This window comes from Euprymna scolopes, chromosome 14 (genome assembly GCF_053919585.1).
Source record: "Euprymna scolopes isolate OS-2025 chromosome 14, ASM5391958v1, whole genome shotgun sequence".
In the NCBI taxonomy this organism is placed as follows: domain Eukaryota; kingdom Metazoa; phylum Mollusca; class Cephalopoda; order Sepiida; family Sepiolidae; genus Euprymna; species Euprymna scolopes.
In genome coordinates this window covers 150,835,570-150,849,118 of record NC_136495.1, presented here as the reverse complement: position 1 = coordinate 150,849,118, position 13,549 = coordinate 150,835,570, and the positions used below count along the sequence as shown (strand labels likewise).

Genomic DNA, 13,549 nt, shown 5'->3' with positions numbered 1-13,549 from the left:
AGTTTGAAGTCATTGTTAGTTTTTGTCAGTTTATTTCTATATACAGATATTATCCATTGAATTGTCGCTGTAAAATACTAAGAAATCCTTTTCCTCAACTTGTAAGTAAAAGATAAGAAAAACATTTGTTTTCTGTATTAATTTTCATGTTTTCTTTGTTTGCAGATTTATTGTTGTTATCGTCAAAAAGTGAAAAAAGCCGAACTCGAAAATCCTACAGTCCAAAGAATATTTTACCCCACCCTGAAGCCTAATATGAAGGATGCTATGATGGTTCAACCTGAATCTTCGCCTGTGTATGTTGTCAAGCGATGTGTTACACCTTTACCTGCGCAAACTCCAGTACAAATGAGATCTGAAGGTTTATTGAAAAGGTAACAAACACCTTGATTTATCAAGCATCAGAATAGCAGAAATAAGAACTGAGAAAAATAACCACACTGAGTTTCAAAACTTTTGAGATGAACATAACAATTGTTGTCGTCCCATAAAGGTCCCGAAGAAAGAAACAATTTAGTAGAAACAGATTATATTATAAAGAAAAGCAAATACGACAAATAAAGAGTGTGGTTATACGTCAGTCCGGCTGCCAAGTGTGCATAACTTGCATGCTAACGCCGAGAGACATGTTTTACCGGTTTTTATATTAAGTGGAAGAGTTTGTTGTTATCTGTAGGGTGGCAACCACAACCCAACCCTTTCAGACCATTGGATTCATAATTTAGATCATTTGGACTACTACTCTGTTATACTTATGTTTTCATCCATGAGCGATCAACAAATAAAAAAAAAAATTTAACATAACGTTTTTTTTTTTTTTTACAAACACATTTTGGAGGGGGGGGTTCAATCAAAGTGGACAGAAACAAACAAACACATTTCTACATTTACTTCAGATTAGTTCGACATAGAACTTTAACATAACATATTGACTTATTTTGCATTAGTCATTCTGCCGCAAAGTTTGAGCAAAGCCAAATATTATCTCATTATTTAAATATTTGTTTAAACATTGATTTGTATGCTTATTTATTCAATAAATTCAAGGTCAAACATTCATTCTGGTTAAGATATATGGTGAAAATGTTATATCCTATTTTAATCACTAGAAATATTATATTTATCTTGTTACCGAAGTAGAATAGTCGTATTTTGTTACAGAATATATTCAGGAAACAAAATAATGTACATATTTATTCTGGAATATTTTGTGAGTGAATAAAAAAAAAGTATGTATGATGTTAAAAATACGAAACTAAGATAAAAAGAAAAAAGAAAATGTGTATAATGAAGTATAAAGTAGAGTTAGAATTATTAAATTGCTATTCTTATATTTCATAAAACTGGGAGCAGTCATTATTTTGATTGAAAATGTACAGTAGATAACAGAGAAAATAATAGTATGAAAAGATAAACGCAAACGACGTTCATGGCATAATAATATCTGGGATAATTAGGCCTTGGTGTTGCTTGTAGTGGTTGGAGTAAATATTAAGAAGCGAATAAAAATGGCAGCCACTTTCTTTTTGGAAGGTTTATGTGGGGAAAACAGTTAATCTGGAGAAAATATAAAAAATTTTGAAAGAAAACAAAATGAATGCATAATATCTGGAAATATACATGACAACTTAGCCTAATCAGATAGTGGAGCAAATTAGCATATGAAGGTTTTGATTATTAAGCTATAATGTCTGAATGTATTGGGGGAAAATCGACTTTACTTTATTATATAGATTTTATGAAAATAGTAAAAACATATTTGTGTGTTACTCAGTTTCTCAACAACAGTAACAATAGTCATGTCTGTCATTTTGAAAAACAGGAGCAAACTTATTTTCTCTTGGGCAAAAGAGTTGATTAAATCAAAGATTAAAGTAACTCCTTCTCGGCTATTTCCATATAAAAATAAACTTAGTAAGAACATTCAGTATCTGGGATAAGATGGGGGAAAGTGATTAATCTATGCAGGGAAGGGCTTGATAGTGACCCACCTTTGAGTAAAAGTCAATAAAATGAGACCCACAGTAGGCCAAGAATGGTCGAAAATCAATTAGGGATGGGAGACATGCCTATCCTTATTTTTCTAAGCGAAATTAATGGTAAGAGGCATTTAAGCTCCTGCCAACTCTAGACATGATTACTTTTTTCCATTTAAAATTGGCTTGTCAAGAGTAAATAGGAAAGGTATAGGCAATCACTTAGAATTAGTCATGTGACTTTGTTCAATTTGGTATGAGAAATAGATTATTCCCTTGAAACAAAATTCAGTAGAAATGCATTAATCCACACACCTTCGCACACGTAGTTGAGCTTAATTGAAGCAAATATTTATCTTATTTAAATAAAACAAAAAAAACATTGGCTTATTTAGAAAAATAAGTTGTGAATTTAAAAAAAAAATAATGAAAAAAATTAATCAATCAAACTTTTTCATGGCTCAAAAAATAAACAAGATGAGTGAAAAGAATTTTAACAAAACATCTAAAAATGCTATCAAATTTTGATAGGAAATGTTGAGTTAAAAAAATCTGTTTGTCATTAAATCTGTGACACTTAAGTTTAAAATAGCATTTTTATTTGTGTTATAGCTTTGCAGGCCAATAATAATCAAGACAAAAACAGTGGTATAGTTAGCAAAAATGTTAACATGTTTTATTAGCAAAATTATGTTACAGAAGTACATGTCATGATTCTGGAGGTCATACCTGCCACAAAGCGGTACACAATGAGTAAGTCCGTTATATCAGCTTACTCTTTATTGATTTGCTACATTTGCATAGATCATTTTAAATGTGTCCAACTATTTTCATAAAAGGATCCATCTATCTGTTAGTTTGTCATGCTCAAGTTCGAAATAACATTTTCATAGCTAGACTCTAGATGTCAAATAGAAGACTTACATCCATTTTTTTGCTAAGGCTGCCAGAAGTTCTGTTTGATTTTAGGTACACAGAAAAAGAAAGGAAAGTTCTTTGGAACCAAGATGAACGTTTACTGAAGAAGGTCATGGACCAGAGTTTGAGGCTCAGTTGAGTACCTACAATGGAAATACCGATAAAATAGGGTGACTAGTAACATCACTTATGTCTTACTTTATCAAAGGCTTTTGAGAAATCGAAAAAACACAGGTAGAGGTCTTTCTACATCTGTATACATCTCCAGAAATTATGATATATATATATATATGTACCTATTTACTATGCCTCCCCACGGGACAGAGTTAGACACCAGGGTCGTTTTTTAACGTGGAGAAAAGGTACAAAAATAAAAATTGTCTCAGTCGTGAAGGATTTCTCCTCCGCCGAAAGAGAACAAGAAAATGAAGTGTAGCATCTGAAGAACAGATACTACACTTTGATCTTGACCAAAAGGCCAAGCAATATATATATATGTATTCCATTTCTTTTTCTTTTCGTAGGGAGAATACGTTGATACTAAATATTTTACATATGCCTATACACGTGAATTAATGTTTTGTTTTAGCCAGATATATGGCATATAATATTTGGAATGCTTATTTTAGGTTATCCTTCCACCCAGGTAATGCCGAGTGCCCTTCCATTAATAACTACTGTTGTTATGCTTGAAGATGACATCATATCGGCAAAACTTACTTAATTTGAAGTAAATAAATATTTTTTTAAAATCACTCTGATTGATTAAATTTACGAATTCTGTTTCAAATTAATATAACAATTACAATGAGAATAAAAATTTCTATTTCATTTCAAACGAGCCACGAAAATTCTCCCGATTAGAACATTTGAAAAAAACAAATCACCCTTAAACATCATATGGACTTTATTTTTCTAGTGACAGCCCACCAAGGTTGAAGGAAAAAGAAAAATAACACAAACTGTTTCTATGCGTGAAGATGGCGTTATACCACCAAAAGAAAGTTCATTTTGAATAAACAAATATTAATTTAAAAAATATTTCTATGTTGTATTGGCGTCTTAAACTTACAGCTTCGAATTCAAATCGACACAACGTTTACATCAAGAAAAAAAATCTCTAATTTTATTTTTACATTTTTTTTAGGAGAGGTTCCAGTGCTTCCCTGACTCTGGACCTCAACCCATCTCCTGAACTGCCTCGTTGGGAAGGAACCCCACCAAAAGAAAGGTAGGTTATATTTTGATGCATGTGTGCGAACTTTTGACCTTATGACCCTTTATCTACTGAATCAAATCTGAAATTGTAGATGTTTTTTGTCTTGTTCAACCATCAATTCTTAGGATATATTGATCTTTGATTTTTCCTTTTAAATAACTCCATAAACAGGTGCAACTCTTTGGTATATAAAGTGTTATTGTTACATTTTCATTAGTTTAAAAAAAAATACATTGGCAAAATGTTTTTGTTTTTTACTCTTTTTCATGCTAAACAAGGTACATTGCCACTTGGATGTAAAGGAGATATTATTTGTGATCATGTATAAATGAATAGATAAGACAAAGGAGAAGAGATTGGAGTGAACAACTCGTTCCTCCTATCCTTCTCTGTGAACACTGTCTGCGAGTCTTCTACCATAGCCTAGGCCTTCAAAATCATACCATTCATGGACATTAATAAAAGAAAAAAGACAAACAACAGAACCCGATACTGGGAGTGTGAGCTGCTTACTACGAAGTTAAATAATAGTCAGAAGGTGCAAGTTCAGAAGAATATGAGAGATGGGGAAGGATTTCATAGCCGCACACTCTATAGTAAAATAGCAGATAATGTTCTATGGATTAGGTTTAATAAGTAATGCAGTACAGCATTGAATAACCAAAAAGGTTGCTGATTTGTTGGAAAACTGACAAAATCAAAGTCAATATAAACAAACCTTTCCCAGTCGACCATATACAGTAAATAAAGTATCTGAGTGCATTTTCACAACTTGTGACAAAAATAAATGAGCAAGAATTTTCACACAAACAAGAATTTTTATTTAATATTTCACCCTATTATTTCCAGTGTTGTTAATAATTTTATACAAAGTGTTTTGCAGAAATTATAAAAGTAATAAAACTTCTGTTATTGTTGTTGACGTATATCTCTTCTTGTTTATTGACATTTGCGTGCTTATATTAATTTATTTTTATTTCGGACTACTAGTCTCATCTTTATTAGTTGTTGTTTTTTTGTGTTTTTTTTAATCTTTTATTGGATTGTTTATTCACAACGTTTCGGCCAACTAATTCCTCTGGCCTTCGTCAGGTGGTAACCGCGACGGATAGGAACTTCGAATCTCCTAACTGCATTCTCAGCCATCACTGCCATCCGTAGTTGTTGTCGTCTCACCACATTTTTGGCCAATTAACCTCTGGCACGCTTTGGGTGGATTGAAACCGCTATCTTCAGACAATGTTCATCTGGAACTGTAGAGATTCAACGTCTCTATCAACTACGCCACGGGCCTTGAAGGGCGGTCAAGGTTGGATTCTTTGATCTTATAAATCCACGTTTATTTATTATCTGATCTTCCATACGAATTTATTATCTGATCTTCCATACAAATTTATTATCTGATCTTCCATACGAATTTATTATCTGATCTTCCATATGAAACGTTGTGAATAAACAATCCAATAAAAGATTAAAAAAAACAAAAACAACTAATAAAGATGAGAATAATAGTCCGAAATAAAATAAATTAATATATATAATGCTCATTTCAAAAAATGAAAGCCAATTAAGGAATAATATATATATTTGCGTGCTTGTTTGGTTTTAGGAAACCTAAGTATGTGTCAATAGTTTTTTTTTTCTTTCTTTATTATTATTATTATTAATACTTATTTGCAATTAATTATGGACATATTTTTTGGTCCCCTAACAAAAGGAGGATGGACCTGTAAATTCACCCTTGTCCGTTCGCCTGCTCGTCTGTCCACACTTTTCTCAATAACAACGTCTTGGAATTTTTTTAAATTTTGCACAAACATTAAACATGATATGAGTAAAAAAGTAACAGAACGGATTTTCTGGGAAAACTCCAGTTGTTCTCCTAAGGGTGCTTTTCGAGTTAAAATGGCTAAAATTAACACTTTTGTGCTTATTAAAAAAAATTGATGCCTTCGATTTTTATAAAACTTTCTGAAAAGTTGTAACTAACTGATTTCTATATAATTTTGTTTGTCTATACTTCACGATAACTCTTGGGTGTGTCCCAGGGGCTCTTTTAGGGCTAATAAAAACACTCCATTTCTGGGACTATTTTACCATATTTGTCCAAAATTTTCTGTGTGTGTCTATTTAGCAGTTTTTAATTTAAATATGTTAAGGCCTTGGGGACTTTGGAGGCTAAATGGGGGGGGGGCAAATGATGGACTTAGACATTTCTTTTTTTCCATAGTGCAGAACTCAAATTTACATATGTTAAGGCCTAAAACTGCACTGTTTGTTCATTTTCACCAGGATTTGACGCCCCTTGAGGACTTTTGGGGCTAAATGGGGGAGGGGGGGCAATGCTGAACTTAGTCATTTTTTTATGCCTCATTCACTGTGCACTCACGGGGGACCATGCATGTTTCACTTGTTTACATTTGAATATCAGTCACTTTCTACCAAACATGTTTAGCCAGGAAACACTGAATTAATTATATGACAGTAAAAAGAAAATCATCCCATAAAATTCCAAGTTGGTAAACAATATTACAACACTAACATACAGAAACATCGTCAAAGCACCAAACAGTGAAATGAAATAAAATAAAATCTTTAACATATAGCCCAACCATTTGGCATAATGGTTAGTGTTCACTAATGGGCCAGGAGATCAGGGTTCAGTCTTTGGATAGTCATACCAAAGATCAAAGAAAATGATAACTTATGCCTGCTTGCTAAACATTCATTATTATTACTGGAAAGATTAAGTGTAAGTGATGCAACAGTGCTCTCCTCTACATTTCTAGAAGGGAATCTTTGGGTCAACCTCAACTATAATTCATTTATTTCATTGATTCACCATCATTATCTCGTTGTGTTAGTCTCACAGATACTCCTGTTTCTTTCACATCCTCTCGCTCTATTCTTCATCACTGGTATTCATGGGTGCATTGTGAGTCCTCTGCTACCCGCTTAACATAGATTCTGTGCAGTCTTTTTACTGAAGTTCATCTCTGTGCAGTCTTTTTACTGAACTTCATCTCTGTGCAGTCTTTTTACTGAAGTTCATCTCTGTGCAGTCTTTTTACTGAAGTTCATCTCTGTGCAGTCTTTTTACTGAAGTTCATCTCTGTGCAGTCTTTTTACTGAAGTTCATCTCTGTGCAGTCTTTTTACTGAAGTTCATCTCTGTGCAGTCTTTTTACTGAACTTCATCTCTGTGCAGTCTTTTTACTGAAGTTCATCTCTGTGCAGTCTTTTTACTGAACTTCATCTCTGTGCAGTCTTTTTACTGAAGTTCATCTCTGTGCAGTCTTTTTACTGAACTTCATCTCTGTGCAGTCTTTTTACTGAACTTCATCTCAGTGCAGTCTTTTTACTGAACTTCATCTCTGTGCAGTCTTTTTACTGAACTTCATCTCTGTGCAGTCTTTTTACTGAAGTTCATCTCTGTGCAGTCTTTTTACTGAAGTTCATCTCTGTGCAGTCTTTTTACTGAAGTTCATCTCTGTGCAGTCTTTTTACTGAAGTTCATCTCTGTGCAGTCTTTTTACTGAAGTTCATCTCTGTGCAGTCTTTTTACTGAAGTTCATCTCTGTGCAGTCTTTTTACTGAACTTCATCTCTGTGCAGTCTTTTTACTGAAGTTCATCTCTGTGCAGTCTTTTTACTGAAGTTCATCTCTGTGCAGTCTTTTTACTGAAGTTCATCTCTGTGCAGTCTTTTTACTGAACTTCATCTCTGTGCAGTCTTTTTACTGAAGTTCATCTCTGTGCAGTCTTTTTACTGAACTTCATCTCTGTGCAGTCTTTTTACTGAAGTTCATCTCTGTGCAGTCTTTTTACTGAACTTCATCTCTGTGCAGTCTTTTTACTGAACTTCATCTCTGTGCAGTCTTTTTACTGAACTTCATCTCTGTGCAGTCTTTTTACTGAACTTCATCTCTGTGCAGTCTTTTTACTGAACTTCATCTCTGTGCAGTCTTTTTACTGAACTTCATCTCTGTGCAGTCTTTTTACTGAACTTCATCTCTGTAGTCTTTCTACTGAACTTCATCTCTGTGCAGTCTTTTTACTGAAGTTCATCTCTGTCGGGTCTTTTTACTGAAGTTCATCTCTGTGCAGTCTTTTTACTGAAGTTCATCTCTGTGCAGTCTTTTTACTGAAGTTCATCTCTGTGCAGTCTTTTTACTGAACTTCATCTCTGTGCAGTCTTTTTACTGAACTTCATCTCTGTGCAGTCTTTTTACTGAAGTTCATCTCTGTGCAGTCTTTTTACTGAACTTCATCTCTGTGCAGTCTTTTTACTGAACTTCATCTCTGTGCAGTCTTTTTACTGAACTTCATCTCTGTGCAGTCTTTTTACTGAACTTCATCTCTGTGCAGTCTTTTTACTGAACTTCATCTCTGTGCAGTATTTTTACTGAGCTTCATCTCTGTGCAGTCTTTTTACTGAACTTCATCTCTGTGCAGTCTTTTTACTGAACTTCATCTCTGTGCAGTCTTTTTACTGAAGTTCATCTCTGTGCAGTCTTTTTACTGAACTTCATCTCTGTGCAGTCTTTTTACTGAACTTCATCTCTGTGCAGTCTTTTTACTGAACTTCATCTCTGTGCAGTCTTTTTACTGAACTTCATCTCTGTGCAGTCTTTTTACTGAACTTCATCTCTGTGCAGTCTTTTTACTGAACTTCATCTCTGTGCAGTCTTTTTACTGAACTTCATCTCTGTGCAGTCTTTTTACTGAAGTTCATCTCTGTGCAGTCTTTTTACTGAACTTCATCTCTGTGCAGTCTTTTTACTGAACTTCATCTCTGTGCAGTCTTTTTACTGAACTTCATCTCTGTGCAGTCTTTTTACTGAACTTCATCTCTGTGCAGTCTTTTTACTGAAGTTCATCTCTGTGCAGTCTTTTTACTGAACTTCATCTCTGTGCAGTCTTTTTACTGAAGTTCATCTCTGTGCAATCTTTTTACTGAACTTCATCTCTGTGCAGTCTTTTTACTGAACTTCATCTCTGTGCAGTCTTTTTACTGAACTTCATCTCTGTGCAGTCTTTTTACTGAACTTCATCTCTGTGCAGTCTTTTTACTGAACTTCATCTCTGTGCAGTCTTTTTACTGAACTTCATCTCTGTGCAGTCTTTTTACAGAACTTCATCTCTGTGCAGTCTTTTTACTGAAGTTCATCTCTGTGCAGTCTTTTTACTGAACTTCATCTCTGTGCAGTCTTTTTACTGAACTTCATCTCTGTGCAGTCTTTTTACTGAACTTCATCTCTGTGCAGTCTTTTTACTGAACTTCATCTCTGTGCAGTCTTTTTACTGAACTTCATCTCTGTGCAGTCTTTTTACTGAACTTCATCTCTGTGCAGTCTTTTTACTGAACTTCATCTCTGTGCAGTCTTTTTACTGAACTTCATCTCTGTGCAGTCTTTTTACTGAACTTCATCTCTGTGCAGTCTTTTTACTGAGCTTCATCTCTGTGCAGTCTTTTTACTGAGCTTCATCTCTGTGCAGTCTTTTTACTGAACTTCATCTCTGTGCAGTCTTTTTACTGAACTTCATCTCTGTAGTCTTTTTACTGAACTTCATCTCTGTGCAGTCTTTTTACTGAACTTCATCTCTGTCGGGTCTTTTTACTGAACTTCATCTCTGTGCAGTCTTTTTACTGAAGTTCATCTCTGTGCAGTCTTTTTACTGAACTTCATCTCTGTGCAGTCTTTTTACTGAACTTCATCTCTGTGCAGTCTTTTTACTGAACTTAATGTCTGTGCAGTCTTTTTACTGAAGTTCATCTCTGTGCAGTCTTTTTACTGAAGTCTATCTCTGTGCAGTCTTTTTACTGAAGTTCATCTCTGTGCAGTCTTTTTACTGAAGTTCATCTCTGTGCAGTCTTTTTACTGAAGTTCATCTCTGTGCAGTCTTTTTACTGAACTTCATCTCTGTGCAGTCTTTTTACTGAACTTCATCTCTGTGCAGTCTTTTTACTGAAGTTCATCTCTGTGCAGTCTTTTTACTGAACTTCATCTCTGTGCAGTCTTTTTACTGAAGTTCATCTCTGTGCAGTCTTTTTACTGAACTTCATCTCTGTGCAGTCTTTTTACTGAACTTCATCTCTGTGCAGTCTTTTTACTGAAGTTCATCTCTGTGCAGTCTTTTTACTGAACTTCATCTCTGTGCAGTCTTTTTACTGAAGTTCATCTCTGTGCAGTCTTTTTACTGAACTTCATCTCTGTGCAGTCTTTTTACTGAACTTCATCTCTGTGCAGTCTTTTTACTGAACTTCATCTCTGTGCAGTCTTTTTACTGAAGTTCATCTCTGTGCAGTCTTTTTACTGAACTTCATCTCTGTGCAGTCTTTTTACTGAAGTTCATCTCTGTGCAATCTTTTTACTGAACTTCATCTCTGTGCAGTCTTTTTACTGAACTTCATCTCTGTGCAGTCTTTTTACTGAACTTCATCTCTGTGCAGTCTTTTTACTGAACTTCATCTCTGTGCAGTCTTTTTACTGAACTTCATCTCTGTGCAGTCTTTTTACTGAACTTCATCTCTGTGCAGTCTTTTTACAGAACTTCATCTCTGTGCAGTCTTTTTACTGAAGTTCATCTCTGTGCAGTCTTTTTACTGAACTTCATCTCTGTGCAGTCTTTTTACTGAACTTCATCTCTGTGCAGTCTTTTTACTGAACTTCATCTCTGTGCAGTCTTTTTACTGAACTTCATCTCTGTGCAGTCTTTTTACTGAACTTCATCTCTGTGCAGTCTTTTTACTGAACTTCATCTCTGTGCAGTCTTTTTACTGAACTTCATCTCTGTGCAGTCTTTTTACTGAACTTCATCTCTGTGCAGTCTTTTTACAGAACTTCATCTCTGTGCAGTCTTTTTACTGAAGTTCATCTCTGTGCAGTCTTTTTACTGAACTTCATCTCTGTGCAGTCTTTTTACTGAACTTCATCTCTGTGCAGTCTTTTTACTGAACTTCATCTCTGTGCAGTCTTTTTACTGAACTTCATCTCTGTGCAGTCTTTTTACTGAACTTCATCTCTGTGCAGTCTTTTTACTGAACTTCATCTCTGTGCAGTCTTTTTACTGAACTTCATCTCTGTGCCGTCTTTTTACTGAACTTCATCTCTGTGCAGTCTTTTTACTGAACTTCATCTCTGTGCAGTCTTTTTACTGAGCTTCATCTCTGTGCAGTCTTTTTACTGAGCTTCATCTCTGTGCAGTCTTTTTACTGAACTTCATCTCTGTGCAGTCTTTTTACTGAACTTCATCTCTGTAGTCTTTTTACTGAACTTCATCTCTGTGCAGTCTTTTTACTGAACTTCATCTCTGTCGGGTCTTTTTACTGAACTTCATCTCTGTGCAGTCTTTTTACTGAAGTTCATCTCTGTGCAGTCTTTTTACTGAACTTCATCTCTGTGCAGTCTTTTTACTGAACTTCATCTCTGTGCAGTCTTTTTACTGAACTTAATGTCTGTGCAGTCTTTTTACTGAAGTTCATCTCTGTGCAGTCTTTTTACTGAAGTCTATCTCTGTGCAGTCTTTTTACTGAAGTTCATCTCTGTGCAGTCTTTTTACTGAAGTTCATCTCTGTGCAGTCTTTTTACTGAAGTTCATCTCTGTGCAGTCTTTTTACTGAACTTCATCTCTGTGCAGTCTTTTTACTGAACTTCATCTCTGTGCAGTCTTTTTACTGAAGTTCATCTCTGTGCAGTCTTTTTACTGAACTTCATCTCTGTGCAGTCTTTTTACTGAAGTTCATCTCTGTGCAGTCTTTTTACTGAACTTCATCTCTGTGCAGTCTTTTTACTGAACTTCATCTCTGTGCAGTCTTTTTACTGAAGTTCATCTCTGTGCAGTCTTTTTACTGAACTTCATCTCTGTGCAGTCTTTTTACTGAAGTTCATCTCTGTGCAGTCTTTTTACTGAACTTCATCTCTGTGCAGTCTTTTTACTGAACTTCATCTCTGTGCAGTCTTTTTACTGAACTTCATCTCTGTGCAGTCTTTTTACTGAAGTTCATCTCTGTGCAGTCTTTTTACTGAACTTCATCTCTGTGCAGTCTTTTTACTGAAGTTCATCTCTGTGCAATCTTTTTACTGAACTTCATCTCTGTGCAGTCTTTTTACTGAACTTCATCTCTGTGCAGTCTTTTTACTGAACTTCATCTCTGTGCAGTCTTTTTACTGAACTTCATCTCTGTGCAGTCTTTTTACTGAACTTCATCTCTGTGCAGTCTTTTTACTGAACTTCATCTCTGTGCAGTCTTTTTACAGAACTTCATCTCTGTGCAGTCTTTTTACTGAAGTTCATCTCTGTGCAGTCTTTTTACTGAACTTCATCTCTGTGCAGTCTTTTTACTGAACTTCATCTCTGTGCAGTCTTTTTACTGAACTTCATCTCTGTGCAGTCTTTTTACTGAACTTCATCTCTGTGCAGTCTTTTTACTGAACTTCATCTCTGTGCAGTCTTTTTACTGAACTTCATCTCTGTGCAGTCTTTTTACTGAACTTCATCTCTGTGCAGTCTTTTTACTGAACTTCATCTCTGTGCAGTCTTTTTACTGAACTTCATCTCTGTGCAGTCTTTTTACTGAGCTTCATCTCTGTGCAGTCTTTTTACTGAGCTTCATCTCTGTGCAGTCTTTTTACTGAACTTCATCTCTGTGCAGTCTTTTTACTGAACTTCATCTCTGTAGTCTTTTTACTGAACTTCATCTCTGTGCAGTCTTTTTACTGAAGTTCATCTCTGTCGGGTCTTTTTACTGAACTTCATCTCTGTGCAGTCTTTTTACTGAACTTCATCTCTGTGCAGTCTTTTTACTGAACTTCATCTCTGTGCAGTCTTTTTACTGAACTTCATCTCTGTGCAGTCTTTTTACTGAACTTAATGTCTGTGCAGTCTTTTTACTGAAGTTCATCTCTGTGCAGTCTTTTTACTGAAGTCTATCTCTGTGCAGTCTTTTTACTGAAGTTCATCTCTGTGCAGTCTTTTTACTGAAGTTCATCTCTGTGCAGTCTTTTTACTGAAGTTCATCTCTGTGCAGTCTTTTTACTGAAGTTCATCTCTGTGCAGTCTTTTTACTGAACTTCATCTCTGTGCAGTCTTTTTACTGAACTTCATCTCTGTGCAGTCTTTTTACTGAACTTCATCTCTGTGCAGTCTTTTTACTGAGCTTCATCTCTGTGCAGTCTTTTTACTGAACTTCATCTCTGTGCAGTCTTTTTACTGAACTTCATCTCTGTGCAGTCTTTTTACTGAACTTCATCTCTGTGCAGTCTTTTTACTGAACTTCATCTCTGTGCAGTCTTTTTACTGAACTTCATCTCTGTGCAGTCTTTTTACTGAACTTCATCTCTGTGCAGTCTTTTTACTGAACTTCATCTCTGTGCAGTCTTTTTACTGAACTTCATCTCTGTGCAGTCTTTTTACTGAACTTCATCTCTGTGCAGTC

The 13,549-nt window shown here is 35.1% G+C and overlaps 1 protein-coding gene across 7 annotated transcripts in view; it reads left to right on the top strand.

The window, feature by feature from the left end:
- LOC145293292 (tyrosine-protein phosphatase non-receptor type 5-like) overlaps positions 1–13,549 on the top strand; it is a 360,679-nt gene that overhangs the window by 225,254 nt on the left and 121,876 nt on the right. For all 7 annotated transcript variants that reach the window (XM_080139899.1, XM_080139904.1, XM_080139900.1 and 4 more), the window contains 2 exons: positions 166–374; positions 4,042–4,125. In XM_080139899.1, coding sequence (XP_079996025.1) covers positions 166–374; positions 4,042–4,125 — 293 coding nt within the window. The remainder of the gene's footprint in view (positions 1–165; positions 375–4,041; positions 4,126–13,549) is intronic.